This window comes from Pseudopodoces humilis, chromosome 1 (genome assembly GCF_049639895.1).
Source record: "Pseudopodoces humilis isolate 2021_Gansu_Grassland_sample_001 chromosome 1, ASM4963989v1, whole genome shotgun sequence".
Taxonomy (NCBI): domain Eukaryota; kingdom Metazoa; phylum Chordata; class Aves; order Passeriformes; family Paridae; genus Pseudopodoces; species Pseudopodoces humilis.
This window is the reverse complement of record NC_142200.1, coordinates 42031802-42055218: the sequence shown is the minus strand read 5'-3', so window position 1 is coordinate 42055218 and position 23417 is coordinate 42031802. Positions and strand designations below refer to the sequence as shown.

The window sequence follows — 23417 nt, the reverse complement described above, 5'->3', positions numbered from 1 at the left end:
TGTTTCTTAAAATTGAATCAGAAACCTGGAGCTTCCCCATGTTCTGGTGACCTCTGATGAAAAACAGCTCACATAACTGCAGGCTGTTTTTAAGATGAAGAACTGTGTTCAGGGTGATAGGTCACCTCAGGGCCCTGTCCACAGCTCCCTGCACAGCTCCATCCCACTGGGACCTGGGGGAGAGATGCCTTGGATGCCCTGCAGTCTGGCCAGGGGTGTGTGATGGGCCCTAGCTGGGCACCCCTGCTCTGCCCCCTTGGGCAGCCCCTGGTGCTTCAGCAACTGGAAGCAGCTGGGCAGGGGGTCAGGATCAACATCTGATCAACAACCACAGCCCCACACATGGACAGTTGGTCACCCAAATTCAGCCAACACCATGCATTTTAAGCATCTTGGGAAAGTGCAGCAAATGTTTCATTAGATCACCATAAGGCAGTAAAGGGTTATATTTGTGTCACTAATCACAAAAATTATTTATAGCTATTTTAAGACTGGACTGATGCAATTAAAATTTTAGAAATAGTATTTTCTCTTTACTCAGCCAGTTTATGCAGGTATGGAAGGTGCCCCCTCACCACTTTCCTTATTGTACCTAGTGGTTTTCCAGCCCGTTGAATTTAGGACATTTACAAGTTTCTATACCATTAAACCATTAGGTATTACTTAGTCTGCGGCAATAAACTATAAGGCACCTTCATTTATATGCTAAAATACAGCAATCCATCTAGCCAAGTTGTGGCAATACCTTTTAAGTCTTCTTTAACACTTCGTCCATTTAATAGCAATTAATTAATACAGAGCTATTAGAAAAATTGTGAAACCATTATAGAAATAGCAATTTCTCTTCTTGTACCAGTGAGAGAATCTCTAGTGAAGTCAGTGGATGTGGCCCTTGTTACACAGCAAATGTGATTTCTAAACAACATGTTTCATGCACTAATGAAAGACCTCTGAAATCAATTTGAGAGTGAGGGTGTCAGTACTAATTTAGTTGGAAAAAAAAAATGCCCACGAATTTCATGCCATGTGATTAAACCCAAATAACTCACATTTTCAGAGATGCATGTTCACTTTTACCTGTTTGGTTTTTTTTACTTACTGCTTTATATGTTCTCTTCTGTCCAGCATGTTTTCTGATTTGTTCTCCATTGGGCCCAGTTTCAACATGCATGGAATAGATAATGTCAAAGAAATCTTCTACGACGGCCACCCGCCGTAGAGACAGCTTCTCATCTACTCCTACTCCATCCTGAAAAGAAAAAGAAAGAGAACAGAAAAAGTAAGGGAGACAAGATGAATAGATAAATTATGATAATCATGAGACACAATGTCCTTTTTAAAAGGAAGTTAAAGACCCATTAATATCTGAAGATCACCCATCCTGCAAATAACAGACAAAGTATTGTAGGAAAGCTGTATGATCAGAAGGGTCACATAGACCCTTGCAAGCATCCCATTTTTCCAAACCAGGGCATTTGGCCTCTTGAGAGGAAGTGATCTTTCACTCCAGTATTTAAAAAAACAAAACAAAAAGTATCTGTGCTTCTTTCTCCAAATGCACAAACACAATTCAAAGGCAGGAGCAGTCCCAAACACATGGCACAAAAATGCATTATGTGTTTGTTAGTAAGGCTGTAACAACCCTTTTATTCTCTCATTCTCTTCCCAGCAAATCTGTGCCTAACATTTCATAAAGGTGTTTAATAAAAGGTTTTAATTCAAAGAGATGACTGTAAGTATGAATACAAAAGAAGTTGTTATAAACAATTTGCCCCTGTGAAAATTGCTTGAAGACATACTATATGAAGACATACAACAATATGAGAAAAAGGAAGGGATGTTTTAAATATTTTCTACTTTTGCACACAGATGTCCAGTGGGAAGAACTGGACAAGTGAGAACACCTAGCATCTGATTTTCAAAAGTGATAATGCCACGGCAGCTAAAGACTTCTGAAAAGAAGCAGCCCCCAACGTCTCTGAAATTAACCAATGTGGTTCAGCTCCTGCCTTTTTAACAGAACCATCCACATGAGGTTTTGTTTGTTTTACAGCTGCCTATGGACTCAACTCTAATGAAGGAGCAGGAACTGGGACATTTGTTTTTCCAGAACAGACATCTATCAAGCAGGCTGCAGTTTGCAACACAACACCAGTATATGAAGAATAAAATAAGAATGGCCAATTCACTTGTACTACAACACTGTATTCATATTTAGACCTTTGGAGGCAGCAGTATAACCTAACATTCATTGTGCATTTTAAGCAATAACAGTGTTCCAAACTGAGTATACTTTATAATACCATTACTGCTCGTTTAATTCATGCCACAAAACAACTGACTTACATGGGCACTTCTATGTCAAAACACATGCAATTATGGCTGCAGTGACCAAATAAACACAAAGATGAGAAATTAAAAGGTAGTTATTATGTATGACACTCCCACTTCCTTCCCCTGATCCTAACTTCTTGCCAACCCACTCCACTAAGTTTGCTGTATGTGGACAAACATGATTCATTTTTCTCACTCCCCCTATTTTTATTCCAGCCCACTTCAGTTTTTCATATATTTCAAAGAAAGAACCCAAATAATCCCAACAGCAACAAAGAACCCCGCAGGGTGACATAGAGGAACTATGACACGTTCTTAGTAGCAATGGAGAAAAAGTCAATGCCTTTAGAGCATAACCTTCTAAATGTGCATTATTCCAAGTGATAGTGGGTTAGGAGGTGTTGATACACTACCAGCCAGACAGGTTACGTCCTGTCCTGCTCTAATCTGCCCAGCCTTCTTCAATCTCCCTACCCAAAGCTACGTGGTCTCTTCCATTGTGTCCTTTATCCGTAGGAGACAGCTGGACTTGGGCAGAACCCTGGCACATGTGCCATGAGAGGACTGCCACAGTTCTGATGGAAATGACTGTGTTGTCTTCAAGGTGGAAGAACATGAGGAATTTGCAGGGCAATCCCCACCACAGGTTAAAGCCTCAGATCCACTGGGAACAGTTGCTCTGAGAAAGCTGCAAAGCTCCCAGCCCATGATCAGTCACTGACCACCAGCTCAAAACTTTTGTGGTATTGTGACAGGTTTTTGTTTAAGCATCATTATGAATTTGCTTGGTACTATCCACCACCATTGCCTACTATTTTTTTTAAAATTGCTTTAGAGGTAGGCCTGGCATCAAATTCAAATCTTTGCAGCTTTAATCTTTAGGGGAATTCACATGTGAGCACTGTAGGGGGGCCCATCTTCAATCATTACTTTCTCACCACCCAAACAGCACAGTGGGATCCCTGATGATTTCAAACACTCTCGCTATGACGACAGTGTTATCTCACACTGCTTTCCAAATACTCAGAAGTTTATAGTGTTGATTAACTGACAAAGATTTAATCTGTTTATTACTAATGAGTTTTGTTTTATGAAATTTCCTATGAGGGAGATCTCTTTTTTAATTAGAAAGAAATGCATTACACCAATATTAATTTAAAACCTGAGATGCCACCTCAGCAGAGCTGACACATGCAAACATTATGAATACATTTAAAGAAGAAACTCAGAAATTAAACTCATTTTTCTGCTTTTGGTGGTAATAGTGTGCAGTGCTCTCTCTCTAATGGCCTCCTACCTCTCTCCTCAGACATGGACACCCAAAGTTGGGAGGTATGATCTGGGGGTGATCCTGAAGGGTTATTTCTCCATGTAGCTAACTCAATCAATAGGTGTTGTTAGAACTTCTAAAAACACACATAAGTAAAGTCTGCACAAATTATCATGACTTCTAATTGAAGTGCTAGAAAATTAATACAAACTTTCCAAATATTTTCAGTCAAAAAGGGTAAGAAAGAAATGGTTTAAACAAAGTAGAAACTGCCTCAGAGGAAGGCAGGGCTATAATTCAATATCCACATCTAATTTTATCTATATATAACTTTATCTAGTGGAGATTGGACATAACTAAGTTGGCTTCATCCTGCTTGGTGCTAAGACAATGAGGTAGACCTTGATTCAGAAAACCTGCAGTGCTGCAGAAGGTGCCAAGGTGCTGAGTGAACTGTTCAGTTCATCCAGCAACACACAATGCTGGGCAGGGCTGTAAGCCTCAACTGCAGAAGTAATACACCACAAGAGTAATTTGAATAAGGTAGCTACTTACTGACACTTTTCATATTCCATGCTGACATCCCAATAGGTAAAAAGCTGGGCAAATGATAAAACCTCAAATCTCCATTTAAACCATGAAGTCTCTGAAGTGGACATGGTTGTATCAGGCTTTCCTGCCATATGCCATTACACTACACTTTTATCCCAAAATTGTTATTTTATAAAGGCATTAACAAAGCAGCTCTGCTTTATAAGCTGGCTTTGGATAAAAATTTTCACAGTGCCTAAGGGGACAGTTTTTTAGCCTCAACTAAGGCTAAAAGAACCTGAATGAGAGAATGCATTGTAATGCTATTCCCATGACTGAAAGGCTATGAATTGTCCACAAGGGACAGGACAAGTAATAGGCTTAAACCACAGCACAGGAGATTTACATCAGACATTTGGAAAAACTTACTATTGATGTGGATAGTCCAGTACAGTAATAGTTTGCCTGGGGAGGCTGTGGGATGTGTGTCACAGGAGGATTTTGAGACCAGGTTAGGCAAATATTTGTCAGGGATAGTATGAGCAAATCCTGTCTTGGGTAGACTAGATATTAATTGAGTTTCCTCTTGATAGCTCTAGGAAACTTAAATACCACTTTTAAAGTGACATGGGCAGTAACAACTCTGGAATAGAAAGGAGGATATTTATAAATCACTGAGGTATTTTTAGGACTTTTATTCAGCATGGAAAAAGTCCAAGCCTCACTTTCAAAAATTACTTAAGAGGGAAGCCTCACGGAATTCTTCAATTCAAGCATTGTACTTAGACTTTCAAACCTTTCAGGCCATTTCATCCCTCTCTTTTCAGCCATCACTGAAGTGTGTTGTGCCATGGCCTAAACCAGTTGTCTCAGATGCCTCTCTGGCCAGCAGTGTGACAGACTCTGACAGACTACATTCATCCTTATAGCTGATGGGATAGTTTCAATCTCTATCAGTGAGATGTTACTTCATTTTATTCTTTGCATTACAGTTTTTCCTGTTTACTTTTGGGTTTATGTATATCCAGAGATATTCCAATGCTCTTCGGATACAAATAAAGAAATGTTTCTTTTCATTTTCATCACTACAAAATCCATTTGTATTCTGAGATTAGTTTCCTTTTTTTGTTTTTTAGAAATCTAGACAAAGAATAAATTTCTGAACAGAAGTGAATTTTACAGAGTTGTGTACCACCCAGAAAGTGCTAAGGATCCCTTTGAACCAGGATGGTTTGGGAGACAGGCAGTCTCTTTTATTGAGGATGAATCTACAGGGCTTTTCAGAGTAAAGAAAGGAAGAAAGTTTGCTAGTAAACTGAATAGATAAAACTCTTAAGGCAGCAAAAATACCTATTAAATAAAAGGTTGTCGTTTTTATAGTTACTTTGCAGAGAAGAAAAAATTTAATACAAGCCTTTAAAATTAATGCCACTGAAACAAAAGTGCTTGTAATTGCTTGCTTGAGAATAGCTGCCCCATCTCCTGTTGAAATTTCTAGGAGGAAATAGGTTTCATAAAACACCCTCTTGCTTTGTGAATGAATGTAACTATCAGCATCTTGACAGTGTTTGAAAAATATTCCTATAAAGACTTGATAGACAGAAATAGAAAATAAAAGGAAAGTCTTGGTTGGTAGTTTTATAGAAAATGTTCAGGTCTATAAAAACCTCTGTTGTAAAAGCATCAAAGCCAGAAGCACCTACAAAACATTAGAAGTAGATGCAAATAGCAATGCACCTAAATATTTCATTACATAATATAAATCACATATAAATCTAAGACTGCTTTGAATGGAGAAATATGATGTGTAACATTTTTCTCATATAATCTGTTCAGACAGCAGCAGAGTTAAAGCTCATTTATGTCCCCACACCTCTGCTGACTTGTACCACATTTAGAACTTCCCCTGGATGAGAAGAAAAGTCTTTTGCTGACTGAAACACTGTACCCTGAATGAACAAAAAGTTTTGTTCATAGCCCTATGCATTGTTAGTTCATTCATAATGAGCTCCTGACATGATTGTATGTAGATTTTTTACTTCCCCTGGGTTCAAGATAGGAAAATTTTGTATGGAAAGTGTTAGGAGGAAGCAATGGTGGTTGACGTATAACATGAACCCTATAGATTATTTCTGTCTGCAGAAATAATTGAAAACAAATTAGCAAATTGAAAATCCCATTGTACATTATTTCCTTTATCTGCTTGTTCAATAACTGTAAAAAATATTGATATTTAAAAATAGGGATGAGCATTTTAGAATGCCTCTTACTCCCATAGAAATGACCAAATTACTTTAATCAGCCCATGTATTTGAACTCCTGGGTTATGAGTACATCCATTTGAATATCTGACTCATTCCTGTCAGCACAGTGAAAATCCATAAAAGAGCAAAAGTTATTAGTATTTTGTAGCTATTATTAAGTAATAAATAAACCGGTCATTTCTATCCAGTTCCAAATGGAAAGTGTCTATAATAGCAAAATTTGAAATTTACAGTTTCTGTTCCACATTATATCATGTTTGAACAGCAAATCTCATTTTTTACCAGCAGATGGAGACAGGAAAAATCAGAGTTATATTAAAACAGATACACACCAGAACCATTTCCAGCTGACAAATTCTCCCTTTAGAAAAAACATACACTACAAGAACTAAACAAATAAGCTAGGACATGGCAGCAATGAGTCAAATTAATTGTAGACATAGATCATGAAGACAAAGAGAATAAAGTGAAATAAAATGGGAAATTAATTTACCCCTTGAGATGAGAGACTAAAACTAAACAACAGACACAAAGTTTTGGTGTGTTATGAAAGCTGTAGGTGACAAAAAGTCCTCTTACTGGACTGGTTTGATAGGTGAGTTCAAAACAGCCAATACACAAAATCAATAGTGAGCAGAAGTCCCCTTCTCCTTTATCTCTTGAACTGTTCAAGATGAGAGGAAAGCATCAAAGACAAATCTCTGTCCATAACCAGTGAGGGGTGAATGCTGGGTGCCATTTAAGTCTAAAATATCCCACCCAAAAAGCTGTCCTACTGAGTCGTTTCAGGTGAGGCCAACATCTGGTGTGGATCATTCGCTCCATTAAATAAAGCTGTAGCAAGTAGAGAGAATGAGTTGTGAAACTCAACTTGCCAGCTCCCTGTAGAAGGAAGGTCTGTCACCTGTCCTTTCTTGAATCATGGTAAAACAGGCCTAGAGATTATTTCATCATACACATAATATTTTCAAAGGTATTTTCAGAAGTTCCTTTGGCATGAATAGGATAATAACCTGGCCAGTGGTCTCTGAGATAAGTATTTAATGCTCTTCACATATTAAAGGGCAAAAACTTTTCTTCCTCATCTTTCTTCAGAAGTGTATATGGATGGCAAGAGGCAGAAACTGATGCACAGGAAGTTTCACCTGAATATGAGGAACAACTACTGTACAGTGACCATGCACATTCATGATATGAACAAATTGCCCAGAGAGGTTGTGGAGTCTCCCTCACTGGAGATACTCAAGAACTGTCTGGATGCAGCCCTGTGCTGTGTGCTTTAGGATGACCCTGCTTGAGCAGAGAGATTGGACCAGATGGCCACAGTGGTTCCTCCCAGTCTGACCCACTCTGTGGCTCTATGAAAGGGAGATCTGTCATCAGTGTGAGTGCAAAAGATACTTGAACTAAAAAGTGGAGTGCATGTAAAGACTCTTGCATCTCCTACCAAAAACAAGCATGGACATGGGAAGCCAGAGGTAATTTCAAACAGATGCCTGCACTCAGAGCCTTGAAGGAATTGCAGGAAACCCTGTGAGGAACACAGGACAGGCAGAGCCCTGGTTGCAGTTCACTCCAGTTAAGAGCTGCTGAGGTCTGAATAAACTTTTCCCTCAGCACCTGATAATTTTTTCCTTAGATGTTTAAACATTTACACAACCCTTCTGACCAAAAGTGGATGAGAAGCTGGGTCAGACATCACTGTGAATTCCATAGCTGCAAGCTAACCAAATGCCACAGGCTGGATCTCCATCAGCAAGTGGGGCACCACAGGAGCAGCACATCTGTGGGGCAAAGCACATGATACCAAGGAGCTCATGCCACACCATAAGCACTTCAGGATATCTCTAACCTGGACCTCTGCAATGGACACAATTCTGGTCACAACCCAGTAGGTGTATGTCTATCAAATCCCAGTTTTCTTTCACTAAAAGGGATCTGTTTATATACTGAAAAAGTATTACACTGTGAAACAAAGCCCAGCTAGCATGGTCAGGAGCTTTGTTCCAAAGACATACTCATTTTCCAAACTAAAATGCCAATATAAAGGCAGACATAGCTTCCTTGATAAGGCAACAAGACTGGATTTTTCATACAAACACATTGTGATGAACATTATGCAAAATTATGAGAAATATATGTAACTATCTAGCTCACATGGCCCTGGTGTGACTCAGGAGATCAAAAAGAAGTTGAACAAACACTTATTCTCAGAGTCTTTATTTGCCACATTACTCCTTCTACATGTGTTCCTCTCTAGCAAATTCCTGCCTACTTATCATGTTAAAACAACAGATGATGCTTCCATCATTACATGCAGTCTGTTATCAGCTGGCCATTTTTCTTTTATTTTTTGACAGAGAAAGCAAATTAATGCTCTATTCTGTCTACAAAAGTTTGTTGACTTTAGTATGTGAAAAAGTAACCCAGGCACTACATGCACTACATGTATTGAGTGAAATGTATGTGACAATTCCAAACCAAAGCTAGAATTGGACAGAGCCAGAGGAAGAGCACATATAACACCTGCAGGGGAATAGCAGTTTGCATTTTAAAGCTGAAAAATTATGGTCAATTTGTAATAATAACAACAACAATAAAAAAACAAAATCAGCAAATGGTAAAAGAAAGCAATTTCTTGAATTAAAATTTTTATTAACTTGAACTTAACTATAATTTACTTACAAATTCTTAATTTTGAAAAATTGTCTCAAAATAATTTCTGATCTTAGGATGTTTCAAAAGAGTTTTTCTAAAGCTTATATTTTAAAAGAGAAGCAATAACTATTTCTTTTTTTGATAACCAGATTGTATTATTTCCTGTTCCTTGAAGGATACTGTCTCTTTTCTAATGCGTTAGGATTCTATTAGAAAGAATTGAGTTTTGGCTTTGAAGTTAATTTTTTTTTAAAATACTCATGACAGGTCTGGAAACATCCAGCAAACTTAATTTGCCCTCTTCAAACTTGCTGTTTGGTAAGCAGCTGAGAGCTAATAAACCTATCTTGTTCATCAAGGGTAACTGAACAGAAAGCCAAATATAAATGAACCTTTTTAGTTTAAGTTCACATTCATGACCAAAGTTTTAATGCATGTATGCCTTCTTCATGACTCATTAAAGGATTCATCTAGGTATAAGGATCTTCTACCAGAATTTTCTGTGATACTGTGAATTCTAAGAAATTGCAGATTTTAAGCTTAAAAAGCTGTCAACATTTCAGTTCTACCACAATACAAGATGAAAGCGTGTGAAAATTTATCCCATTAAAGTAACATTTTATTCTTTTACTGAAAGTAAAACTGAATATAGAGATAAGTATTAAGAAAACTATAAGATTTCTCCTATGACACTAAAAAAGTTTCAAATAAAATATTCTGAGGCTGGAGGTAATCTTTCTGTGTACAGATTTCTTCAGCTGTTGAAAAAACAGTAAACACACCATCAGACTAAGTAAAAAAATTGAAGGATAACAACTCACTGAAGCACAAATGTCCACTAAGTGTATGAATACTGAAATGACATGGTCTTCTTCATGTCTTTCTACTCTTCATACATTTTATCTGATAATTATGTCTGCCAAGCTGTAAACAGTTGCTCCAGGACTTTTACAGAGAAGACTGCAATGCCAAGCTAAATGCTTGGCAGGGGAACTGACTTTTCAATCTCACAGCTAATCTGGAAGGGTCAGCTACTCCTGGTGAGTGTTTTAAAAGGAAGGGACCTCAGCTCCCCACTCCAGCAGCTCAGCACACTGCACAGTGATTTCCATGAAACTTTGTTTCCAAAAGTTAATAGCAATTATAATACATACAAAACTTAGTTTTACTTTAGTCTCAAGATAGACAGTTCTTTGTATCTGCTGAGCACGAAAAGATTTGCTTTTCCTGAATAAGGGTAAAAGGATAAATCAACTAATTCTCCTCAAATTTTTTTTTTACTGTAGGGGGTTTTAAAATGAATGGGTGTAAATCCTAGTGTGGGCCTGCTTAGTATGTTCAGGGCTTTTTTCCTGAATTATAAGATCAGGTATTGTCATCAGCTCAGCAAAAAGAAATGGGCAAGCTACTAATTAAATGTTAACTCTTAACAATCTGTCATGCTCCAAAAATGAAAAATGGCTCAATTATAATTTAAAGTGTGCTATACTTTACAGGTATTCAAGCACTAGGGGAATGCAGTGTAGATCTATAATGCCACCTTTTTTCAGACTGATGAAATGCAACTACTGTACACCAAAAGTAACCTAACACTAAAGTGAAGCTTAAATAATAAGAACTCATTACCCTAAAGTGCTGCCTGTGAAATTATGTATATTAAATATATATATTTCAAAATTATAGTCCAAATACTCATAAGCCTCTGATGTAAGGGTGTTGGCAGAGGGAGCCTTTTTAATACATAATGTGAAATGCAAGTGCCAAGTGTTACATACTGCAATGAAGTGCCAAAAACATACCACACCACAGATCAACCCCACACAGTGACAAAACTTCTAAATAAAAAAATTGCTTCAAAATCCAAGTTAATTGGTAAAATACTTCTAAAAGTCAGGAAAAGAGGATGAATCAGAGGGCTGCTGATGGTATATAGTGTTTTTGTGTCCAGGTTTCTGGCTGCAACTTCAGCAAGGGCTTTTGTCCCTAAAGTTACTTCCTCCTTCAACCTGCTGCCTATGGCAAGGAATAGCCTTGGGGTGGCAGGGAGATGAAATGTGTGATCTAATCTCTCCATTGATGATTCTGCAACAGCTGTTCACTTGCTTATACAAAATGAGTTCACGGTCTCAGCACAGCTCCCAGAGGACAGCTGTCTCCATCACCAAAACCACAGCTACAACAGCCCATTAGGTGCCATTAATTGGTAACCTCATTAACATCATCAGTAAAGACACCAGGAATCAGATTTTAAGCTGCACTGGTGCTGTACAGGCTGCTTAAGGTATGGAAAACATCAGTGGCTTTGCGCAACCCGTACAAAGCTTTGGTGATGATACAGCCTAAGCACTGGCACAGGAGCCTCACTTGCAAGGCCAAGTGCAGAATGATGACAACTGTCCCCAGCTCCAGTGCCAAAGGGGACAGGAGTCTCCAGGGTACCCATGTTCCACACATGGCCTGGTTCTCTGACAGCACTGCCAACATACTTCCCAAGCTGCTTGTTGCAGGGAGCAAAGAGGCACTTCCCAGACTAAACATTCCTGGAGTACAAATTAACAACCTCTAACAGAGATCCCTCTAGATTTCTACAAGGACAAATGAGCAGGGATTATGAAAGGGCTCTCTGTAATTGCACAGGTAATGTTAGCTGGCCAGGGACAGAGGCCACTGGGGACTCAGGGTCATACCAGTACAAGCAGAATGCAGGGTCACTGACTTCCACCTGCATGGGGTCTCAGTGGCAGCACTGTGCCAGCCCTGATGACACACAAACATAAGCAAATTAGGAGCTTGTAGGGGTTAGGGTTGGTTCTCAGATGTAGCAGCACAGTACCCAGAAAAATCAGGCAAAATGTTGGATATACAATCTCTCTACCAGGTTTGAAACAAAAGCAGTAAGTATCATGACAGATATTGGCAATAAGTTTTTGCTGTAGCTAGCAATGCCATGAGCCAAATAGCTAACTGTGTTCTTCAGGCAAATTCTTCATGGAGGGATGTAAAAGTTTTCTTTCCAAAAAGACAGGAAAAAACCAGAAATATTTTCATCCTCCCTCAGACCTAAGAGAAGGCTTGTACCCTAAAAGTATCATCAAACTAAATTAATTGGTAAATAATGAATGTTCCTTTTTTTTTTTTAAGTTTTGTTAATATTTGTATGTGTATGTACAGATCAGGTTTTATGAAATTACCTCAGCAGACTTATGTGGGGCTCTTCAATAGCTTATTTGTTGAGTTTTCCTTTAGTTAAATTACATTTCCTCAATTCTATCACTTTTTTCACTCCTGCAACACTTTTCTCTCCTGGGTAACCTAGGAAAGAACAATTGCCAGATGCAAAAAAATCTTGTGTTTCTGTGAGGAAGCACTGTTTCAGAGAATCAGATTATTTACACCACTTTTTTTCCTTTTCTTCTTCCTCCCTTCTTCAACCATAAACAAAGTCTACAGCATGAAGAGGCCAATCCTTGCCAGCAGGACCAAGTTTTGAAAAACACTGCTCAGCCATATGTTCAGTCCTGACCAGCGTCATAGTTCGGAAGCTGACATCTGCAGATGGGGAGTTCATACCACCATTCAGCACAAACATGCTGCTACTGTACACTGAAGTCAATATTAACCAGACTTTGTTTAGGAGAAATCTTCAACACTGATCTACAGTTTCACCTTGCCAACTAATTTTTGTTACACTGATGTAAATGAAATACATATAAAATATAAAAATTATATAAATATATATTTATATATTTATATATTTTTATATTTATATTTAAAAATATTATTTATATATTAAAAAATTTAAATATAAAAAGAACCTCAGAGAAAAATGGTGGCACTGATTGAAAAAGGGAGTCCTTGGGAATTGTTTTGGTAATCTCCTTTAGAAAGAAAACTCTTCTGTATCAAATATTACATTGAAGCTGTTGGTGTAATAGAAAACACTTGCTAATGTTACATATGATGGACCTCCATGAAAGCCCACTAAACTCTTATTTGGCCTGTAGGGTTATGCACTACGAGGATACAATGACCTCAAACAGTCCCCTCGACTCCTTTGAAGACCCAGTTAACTCAGTTTTTCCCTGAACAAGATATATCAAACTTGCAATAAGCATTATATGAACCAAAGTCTTCTTTGCCCTTTTTGACACCCTTCTTAAAGAAGCTAGAATACTCTACTTAAATGCTTGTGGGAGTGACATTGGTTCTTCTACAGAAGCACTAAGATAAAATGCATTTTCCCTGCTACTTTTACTTTTTCTACCCCTAGCTCTACTCTCATTCCATCTGCAGCTCTTCATGCAGTCCAAACACTTCTTGCAGGGCTTAAACAGATTTACGGCTAGCAATTTCCACAGGGACTCTGTGCATGTTCTGTCAGGCATGCTCAGGCACCAACACTCATCAGAGGGCTGGAAATCAAAATCTGTGTCAGTTGTGCCACTGGCTGTGAAATTCCATGAGTTCATGTTTGTTGGGTCCCTCATTCAGGCCTTTATTGTATAGAAGCACCCTTCTTCAAAAGGCTCTATCTAAAGCTGTATGAATATTCTTTAAATCTTTTGCAGTCTTATATGCACATCTACCATCAATTATTAAATGAGAGAATAAATGGATTAATTTTCCTTTATAATGTTGCTCTGAAACTGAAACAGACAATGTCTGGACTGTAAATTCATAGTAAAAGGAGGTTAGATGCCCAGTTATATGACTTCTACTCAGAACTTTTCCTGCATCAAATTTGAGCACACCTGAGCAGCAAACAGTTCAAAACAATGCTAACTACAACACTGACTTTGCAAATTCTGGTCTATTAAGTAAATTCAGCTTCCTAATTTTTATAGATATTATTTCTATAACTAATTTCTCTTTAGTGTAGATAAAAGGTACATCCCACTTCTGATCACTAATGACGCTGCCCACCACCCCAATTCTATTTCCAACAGAATTAAGGGAACAGACAAATAATCAAGGGGACCATTATTACCTCAACAGTTCTGCAAGAACTGGTGTTTTGAATAAGTAGGTAACCAGATTTGCCCAACATCTGATGCATGATGAAAGACAGGGAATTTGCAAGCTGTAGACTCCCTATTAATGAGATGTTTGCAAGTCTCTGCCTTAATCCAGGCATGCCCATGAATTTACTACCATACAATAAGCTTTGCACATAAGTTTATATAAGATATGTGATATATATGATATATAATATTAGTATACATATAATACAGTTGATGAAAGAAAAGCTCCAGATTAAACAGTCTGTTCTGTCTAATAAAATTCATGCTTATTTTGTTATACCTACAGTGGGTAATATGCAAACTATACAAAGCTTTGTAATTAATAGTACAGTTCTGTGCTCAAAACATGAACCAAGCACTATATTAACAATTCTCTGTGAGCATGCATCCTTACTTAAACTTTCTCTCTCTATTTAAAGAATAAAGTTTAAGTTCCTCAGTTGTTTTTAAGAACAGGAAGAAGAGTTGAAACATAGGATTAGAATTCAATTATCTTTTAAACACAGTATAATGACTACATTATTTGTGAAGTTCAGAAGAATTTGGTGAGCTGTCTCCCAATATCTTAGTTTAAACTACTGTGTTCAAACTGTATCAAAACTGTAATTCACCAGTATTAAATGACCTGTGCATTTTCTCACTTGTCTGGATATATTGGCTGTATGAAGCCAATGGGACATAGAACTTGGATGCCCTCAGTAATGACAATAAAGTTCTCTTCCTCTCATGACATTCACATGATGTACGACTTGATAGACGAGTGTGCCATCTAACCCAGAGCTGGTTGTGATTGACAGTTTAGCTTAAATTTGTCATATGGGATCTCTTGAGATGGAAAGTACTACAGAAAATCAGGGACAGATGAAAGAAAAATCAAATGGTCCACCCCTGACAAAAAAGGGATTGTCTTCTGTGGCTCATAATGTAATTTCTTGTCTTGTCATAAATTACTCATCTGAGGTAGGTTTCATCACCTCTGAGACACTATTTTACAAACTACTACAGGTAAACACAGAAACTTTGGCTGACCCTATGCCAAGAGCCTGCCAAAAGCTTTGCAGACTGGTGTGCTGCTGTTTCTTAGTTATTTTCACTTGGAGCACAGGCACGACACTAACCCTCTCTAGGACTCACTGGAGAATAAAGTTCCTCTGTCATACTAGATCATATCTGCTAAGGAGTTAGCAAGGGCCTCTCGGTGGCTGTGAGAAATAGGTGATCACCTCCCTAAGGCTTTGTCATGTCACTGTCGTGCTTCCACCTTATCTCCCAATTCCAGAAGCCCAATTTCATCTCCTACCAAAAATAGCTTCCCTTGCAAGGGGTTCAGTACATTCTTTCTTCACAAATAATAGCATAATTTTAAATCCCATTGAAGAATCACAGAATATTCTGAGTTGGAAGACACCCACAAGGATCTTCATGTTCAACTCTTAAGTGAACTTAAGTGACCTTAAGCCTCTACAGGGATCACAAGCCTAAGATATTAACAGCATGCTCTAAACAACACAGCTAATCTCAGAGTAACATTGATTTTAAAAAAAACTATGAATCTATCTTCCAAATCTATCTGTCCTATTCTCTCCACAATGATGCTTTGCCTGCAAATGACTAGGGGCACACCATCATCACTTTTCATTCCTCAGCAAACGCAGAGATCAGAGTTTCACATACACATCAGAGATGGCTACAGTTATAAAGCTTCAAATTTATCTCACAAGGACAGCAAACACCTGTTTTCATCTTGCTGACAACTTGAACAACAATGCTTTTATTCTGCTGAACAAAACATTAACAAGGACTGAATTTTCAAATGTGTATTTTGTTCCTTTATGCATCGATTCAACATTAAACTGCATCTTCTGATATACTGCTATACCTACAAGAAGCTGCAATTTGATTATCTCAAACTTTGACCATTTCTTTATGTCAGGTTTGAGTCTTCCTGGACTACATTTCCCAAGACACACTGCAGGAGTTCACATGTTTTGTGAAACATTTAGTAAAACCAAGGACGCTAGTGTAGTAGAAATTCTTGTGTCACATGTCTCTGTAAATACATTGCACCCACTCATTTGCTTGCACTTTATAGCAGCCACTCACTCCAAAATGATTGAAAAGGCTTTGATGCACTTGCACCAACAGTCATCTATGAGGACTGAATATGTACTTCATCTACATAATTTAAGCCTTGCCTGCTCTAAGAAAAATGTTATTACTTTATTGACTAATCACATCTGCTAGCCAAACCACATACAAGGCCAGTTGTAGGTAAACTCCAAATTCAAAATTGTATGTCTACGACTGCCAAACCAGTGTGGATCACCAAGATTTTTAAAAAGACCATACAGGCAAGCCCTGTTCTGTTCTGTGCAAATAGCCTATTACAGTACTGTATTTTGTGTGCTACAGCCTTTAAAAGGAAATGACACAGTAATTTCCTGTCAAATCAAATCATTTCTAGCATAACTTTTCATTGGGGGTATTCTGCATGTATCCTGAAATTTGTTTTCTGGGGAGACAACAGGCACAGCTGCATGTCTGGTAAATACGTGTGCTTGGTTTTCATGTGGGGATACACATGAAATTAAATTCAATTTGATTCAACAGTATTTCACTGGCATGGCAAGCTGTTAAATGTAGCCTAGGAAAATGAACAGACCCTTGAGGTAGCTGTCACCAGCTGATACAATGAGTTTAGGATGAGGTTTCATTCTGTATCTGGGGTTTTATGCCATCTATCTGTTCCCTACTACTGCCCTTTTTCCATCTTGTTCAGTCATTTTTAACAGTAACCTGCCATCTGAGAGTACTTCACAACACAATGCCATCATTACACTCTCCCCCAGTGGTCAGGAATATTGTTTTACTCTTTTTTTTTTTTACAAATATATTTTAGGATTTCTGATGATACCCAAAAAAAATCTTTTTGTATTTCACTCAGATTTTTGGATGTTGATGCAGAAAGCATTGCTCTATTTCATTTTTTCCTACTAGATTTTCTGCTCAGATGATACTTTTTACCTCTCCCCCCCTTTTTTTTGTCTCCTTGTTTCTGCTCATCGTTTATAGACATTCCTTCTCCATTCACGGTATGTTTCAGCCTGTATATTCACTGAAATAAAAAAACCCCATCTATTAAGACAACAGTGTCCAGTTGAGCATCCTGTTGTTTGCTTTCATCCTTCCCAGACCTCAGTTATGCAGAGCCTCATGAGTTACAGAGACAGAATCAGAACCACAGAATGGTTTGTGTTGGAAGGGACCTTAAAGATACTCTAGTTCCAATCCCCCTTCCATGGATGGAGATAACTTCTACCAGATCAAGTTGCTCAAAGCCTCATACAACCTGGCCCTGAACATTCCTGGGGATGGGACACTCATACTGCCCTGGGCAATCTCTTCCAGTGCCTCTCCACCCTCATTGTGAAAAATCTCTTTCTTCTGTCCAATCCAAATATACCCTTTTTCAGTTTAAAAAGATTGCCCCTTATTCTGTCACAGCAGACCTGGTGAAATCTGCATATTTTTCCTGTAAGCACCCTTCAGCTACTGAAAGGCTTCAATAAGCTCTTCCTGGAGCTTTCTCTTCTCCAGACTGAACAGCACCAACTCTCAGCCTGTCTTTGTCGGAGAGGTGCTCCAGCCCCCCAGTCATCTTCGTGTGTCTCCTCTGGACCCACCCAACAGTTCCACGTCTTTTCTGTGCTGTGGACTAAAGTCCTGGACACAGCCCTCCAGGTGGGGCCTCATGAGAGCAGAGCATAGGGGTGGAGTCACCTCCCTCAACCTGCTGGTCAGACTGGGGTGATGATTGTGACCAACTCAACGGATGCCATAACCCAAGTTCTATCAATTCTCTGAATTAATTCTTGTGAGTTATTGATGCTGTAGTTACTGTAGCAATTTATTTTGCATTTTTGGTCCCCTAGAAGTCAAGCCATAACTATTAAGAGGACAAAAAGTAATGGCATTGATGCTGCTTTCAAATTTGGTCCTCCTGTGCTGCTGTGTTGCAGCAGAGCAGAGGAAATGTCTCCCATTGAGATGGGACCTGGGAAATAGGGTCTTCAACAAGTTTACCAGAATGCTCTCCTCCAGATCTTGCTTTCTGGTGCAGCATACTCACACAGTTTTTTTGAGGTAAGCTTTTACAGCCTGATTCGTAAACTTCAGAAACTGAAGCTTCCAGACTCCCCTATTATGAGGCTGAGCTTTATATAATTTAAGATGTATTCAGTGTTCCTATCTCTATAATTAAATTTGTCTGGTTTTGTTATTTTGAGCACCTTCTGAATTTTTTTCAAAGAGCTTACTAGGCATTATGTTGAAAGGATTCCACTCAAATTATATCCTTCATTCTCTCATTTTGTTTTAAGGATAATTGCTTAACTGATATTTGAATTAATGAAATAAGGTATGGAAAATCACTTAATTGCCCTGAAAAATCTTACTATTTATGAAAAAAAAAAATCCCTGCTTTTTTTTTTTTATTTCCTGGTTTCTAAGTCTACAGGGTCCACTTGGGACATTTGCAGAGTTTAAAGTGGACGTTCTCAAACATTCAAGACTATCCGTTAATAAATCAAGTCTTTATAACCACACTAACTACCTGCACTTTACATATCCGTCAGTCAAAAGGCTGATAATGAAATATCCATGGTCCTTGAGAGATTTTGAGAACTGACAGGGAGTTGTTGCTAAGACAATCTTTTCTGTACAGCTGTGGGGGACTGCTAAAGGATTTTTGTATGAGGGGTTTTTTTTAACACAAAAGTAGCATTTGACTGGAGATGGGATTTTTAAAGAAAAAATTACAAACACCATGGGACTCACAATGAAATTGTAACAGTTGATAAGACTCCAGTTCTGAGATACTTTTTTATATCAATAAAGAAAAAGAAAGCTTCCTGATATTTTTTGACATTGGCATCTTTAGGATACAGATACAGTTTTGTGGTTAGTTTCTCATAAAGTAATTAAATTTTTATTTTCATTTGTGATATTACCATTGGTCAGATATTTTACTAACTTTTTAGTAGCATTCTATTAAAGACAAAAGGAGTCCTCCAGCTGTATTCTATGCCACACAACCCATCGTTTAGTGCAGCTGACAAAAAGTTTTCTCTTGTTATGGCTAAAAGAGAAACCTCTTCTAGTACTTGGGACTAAAGACATTCCTCCTATCTACCCACTCTCCCCAGTTTCTGAGCTGCCCTATCAGCTACATGGCAGAAGGGACCCACAAGTCTTCCTCAGAGGGACAGACCTGGCATGAAAATATATCATACTAATATTTGCATATCAAGGGCCAAAGTCCATGTTTTCCTATCACAACCATATGCAAATGTTTTTATTGCCTGTAACAGCCAGTGTAATACCTTTGAGGGCCAAAAATGGAGTAACACTATTTTCAGCAACAGCTGTAACTATATCCTATGCTACATACTATACAGCCACCTTGACAGGGTAAGAGAGTACCAGGGCTGGTAGCAAGACATGTCTCAAGTGCTGGGTTCTGGCAAAAGCAGAAAGCAACAGTGAACACCAGCAGTGACAGTGGCACAAGGTTTTATTTCCATTCCCTGCACCTCAAGTCACAACAACCACAACACATCGCTATTTACAGCAAGTATTTGTAGCTGTCGTGTTGATGAGCAGCCCTGCCAGCAGGGTCTTGTGTGGCATCACGGTGCGTTTTCTTAGATTTGGGACTTGTTTCCAAAGTCAAGGGCTTCCTTAAGTCAAGCTCATAGCTCCTGAGGCCTGTGCTATCCGCTGGCTACACAGCCGTGGTGCAAGTGCACTGCAGGTGTGCAGGACAGCCACGATGGAATAGGTACCAGCTGTATCACTGCATACACACCCCGGCACCCATCCGCAGGAACACGGGAACAGGGCTGGCTGGCGCTGAAACCCATCTGTGGCTGCCCACACAGCTCCTCGGACAGAGGAGGGCATCACCAGCAAGTCCAGAGGAGGGTCACAAAGCTGACAAGAGGACTGGAGCACCGCCCCTACAAAAGACAGGCTGAGGAACTTGGGGCTGCTCAGCCTGGAGAAGAGAAGGCTGTATGGAGATCTCACAGTACCTGAAGGAAGCTACAGGGAGGCTGGAGAGGGACTTTTCATCAGCAACTGTAGTGACAGCATGAGAAGCAATGGATACAAATTTAAAGAGAGGAAATTTAGTTTAAGTCTTAGCAAGAAATTTTTTACTGTGAGGGTGGTGAGACAAGGGAATAGATTGCCCAGGGAGTTTGAGGACACCCAAACCCTGGCAGTTTTCAAGGCCAATCTGGATAAGGCCTTGAGCAACCTGGTCCATGGGGAAGTGTCCCTGACCATGGCAGAGGGTGTTTGGAGTAGATGATCTTTAGGTGCCCTTCCATTCCTTAACATTCCATTATTCTATGATCCATCCATCTCCAGCGTAATGTTACCCGTGCCCGCAGCAACCACTACACCGGGGCAGGCACAGGGCATTCAGCGCACTGAAAATACACTGGAGAAGATGTTTTACTGCACCTCACAGTACTCCCTGCCTGCACTCGGGTGCAGGCTGATGGCTGCGCAGGGGCTGTCCGTGCCCACCGCGGCGGCACAAAATCCGCCCCCGGCCCTGGGCCCGCAGCCGTTTCCCGGCGGGCTGGCTCAGCCCTCCGCCCGGGATGCGGCAGGGGCAGCGGGCCGAGGGGCGGCGGAGGCCGCACAGGTGCTGCCGCAGCTCGTCGCCATGGGAACGGCGCTGCCGAGGGCGCGGTGGCCGGGCCCGGCCGGGCCCCCCCCGCCCGCGAGTGGGAGCGAGGAGCGGGTGTATGTGTGTGTGTGGTGTGTGTGTATGTATGTATGGGTGTGTGTGTGTGTGTGTGTGTCCCGGAGGTATTGCTCTGTTTCCATAGGAACAGGCGGGGGGAGGCGATGGCGGCACAGCCGCACCCTCTCCCCGCTCCCCCTCCCCCGTGCCCTCAATGCCAGCCCGAGCCCTGCATCAATTAATGGAGCCGGCAGCGGACTGGGAGAGGGGAGAGGGCTGTGCCCCCTCCCGGGGCAGCCCCCGCACCCAGCTGGCGTCGCGGCCGCGCTGCTTCCCCAGGGGGGACCCCGGGACGCGGGTCCCCGAGGGGTGGCCCCGGCAGATGGTCCCTCCGCAGCCGCCCCCGTTCCCCGTCCCGTCCCCGGCGAGGTGCGCCCGGGGAGAGGCGCTGGGGAGCCTCGGCCGCACCCCGGGGACGCCCGCGGGGAGAAGGGGCGGGGGACACGCACACAACGACAACAAAACCCCGTCCCCGCACGGCTGTTTACGGCACCATATGGCTGCAGGGGGAGGGGTGAGGGACATGTCTGCCGAGCCGCCGCGCTCATTATGTCCCATGGAGCCGCGGTCACCGCGCCTCCGCCGCACCCGGGGACACCCCGCTCCCCGCACACGGCGAGCCCCGCGGCCGAGAGACCCTGACAGCCTCCGCTGGGGACTCCAGGGAATAAATACACAGCGGTCTGGCTGCCCTGCTGCGGCCGGAGGGGGAAAATTCAACTCCCTTCCCCGAAGTCTCTAGATCTGTTCAGATCTTTGTATATCCTCGGCGTAAAAATGAACGTATGGGATAGAGCTCTGTTTTGGATCACAACGCGGCAATGCTTGAAACGTGAAAAGGAAAATACAAAATAAAAAGGTCCGCTGATTTGTTTGGAATTTTTTTCGGTGGGGCTTGAGACGATAACCTGACCCATTTCAGGGCATCTCTGTCTATGGCTGGCACGTACGAAGGGCTGGAATGGAAGCCCTGGGCATCAAACGCTACCCCGAGACGCACAGCGATTAATGCTATTTTTTTCTTTCCAAGCGAGGCAGCCATTCATTTCAGAGTAATCCTTGCTGCACGGCGCTGATGGAGGCACGCTCGGTGCAGCGCGTCCTGCCTCTGGAGAGCTTTCTCGGCTGGGCCAGGGGAAATGCTTTGAAATGGCTTATGTCTTTCCTCTCAATGATTCATAAGATAGGTGCTAAACCTTGCCATTATTAGAGAGATAAAATCCACAGACTATGGGGTCTGATAATAGGCAACTATACTGTTATCCATATTACCTTGTAAAATTGAAGTATTGATTTTTTTTAAAGCATGGTTTTCTACTTAGCAGACCAATCCCACTACTATTGTAGTCAGTGAGATTTTGCTATTGACTTCAGTGGGAACAGCTTTTTGCCTTTAAAATGGTCTATTTCACATTATTATGGTAATACCGTTCAGCAATTCTTAAAACTGGCCTTCTTGGCCTTCGACATTTTAAAAGATTTACGTAAAACTTACTTCAGCTCAACTTCTTCACCTCATTTCTGCTCATGTTTTGTCCAAAGTTTTGTTTGGATAAATCCGACAGATAACTTAGTGTTCCAGATGGCTGTGGGTGGACTGGACCTAATAGATTCTCCAGTTATGTATGTTTAAGTGGGTTTTTTTTTGTTGTTGTTTTGGTTTGGCTTTTTAATTTTACAGAAGCCTAGATTTAGAAACACATTTGTAGATCTCCTGTTGTGTGCAGCTTTGAATGCATTTGGTTTCTCACCAAAATAGCATGCCTTCCAAAGCAAGATTAAAAATATTAAAATGCAGCCAGCACAGGGAGTGGTTCAGTTCAACTGATGCCACATAAAGGCTGATCCTCCTGCCACAGATAACATACATCTGAATCTTGGCACCAGCCACTGGATTGGAATTCAAAATGAGAAACAGCAGGCCTTGAGGTCTGGAAATAAAGGCAGTACAGGAGAAAAAAAATGTTCTCTGCCTATTAGTAAATAATATACTGCAGCAGTAAAGACAAATGACAAGGATTGAGGAAAACACACTGTGGGCATCAGATAGATATTGGGGCTTTGACACAATGGTAAACATGTCCAAATTCAAAGTGCTAGGTGTATCTAGCACCTATATTGATTGTTTGCATATTTGTGTGCCTAAAACTTTTTAGTGTCTAGCAATGTTCTGCTTAGCTACTTTTTGCTACATCATGCTGTGATACTCATTGAACTAACTATTGACTAATAGACTCCAATTTTTAGTAAATGGATAAATCATTGGGAATAGACATTTATCCAAAATTCTACTGATATCAAATTTCCTTGAGAAAATGCTTTTTCCTGTGCCTTCCCCCAGAAAAAAAAAAAAAATAATTGTTTCATCTTCCACACATTTTCAAGGCAGTTTTGTTATGCAGTTAATATCTTAAGGTTGTTCTGTGCTTTTAGGTAGCTGTCATGTATGCCTAGCTGCTTAAATACTACTTTTGAAGATCAGAAGTAGTTTTATTACCCAGTTAACAGAAAGCATCTGTCTT

General features: G+C 40.3%; 1 protein-coding gene across 2 annotated transcripts in view; it reads right to left on the bottom strand.

Moving 5' to 3' along the window:
* The window catches only part of NOL4 (nucleolar protein 4), a 188774-nt gene that overhangs the window by 152438 nt on the left and 12919 nt on the right, over positions 1-23417 (bottom strand). For both annotated transcript variants that reach the window (XM_088054532.1, XM_088054537.1), the window contains exon 2: positions 1100-1249. In XM_088054532.1, coding sequence (XP_087910658.1) covers positions 1100-1249 — 150 coding nt within the window. The remainder of the gene's footprint in view (positions 1-1099; positions 1250-23417) is intronic.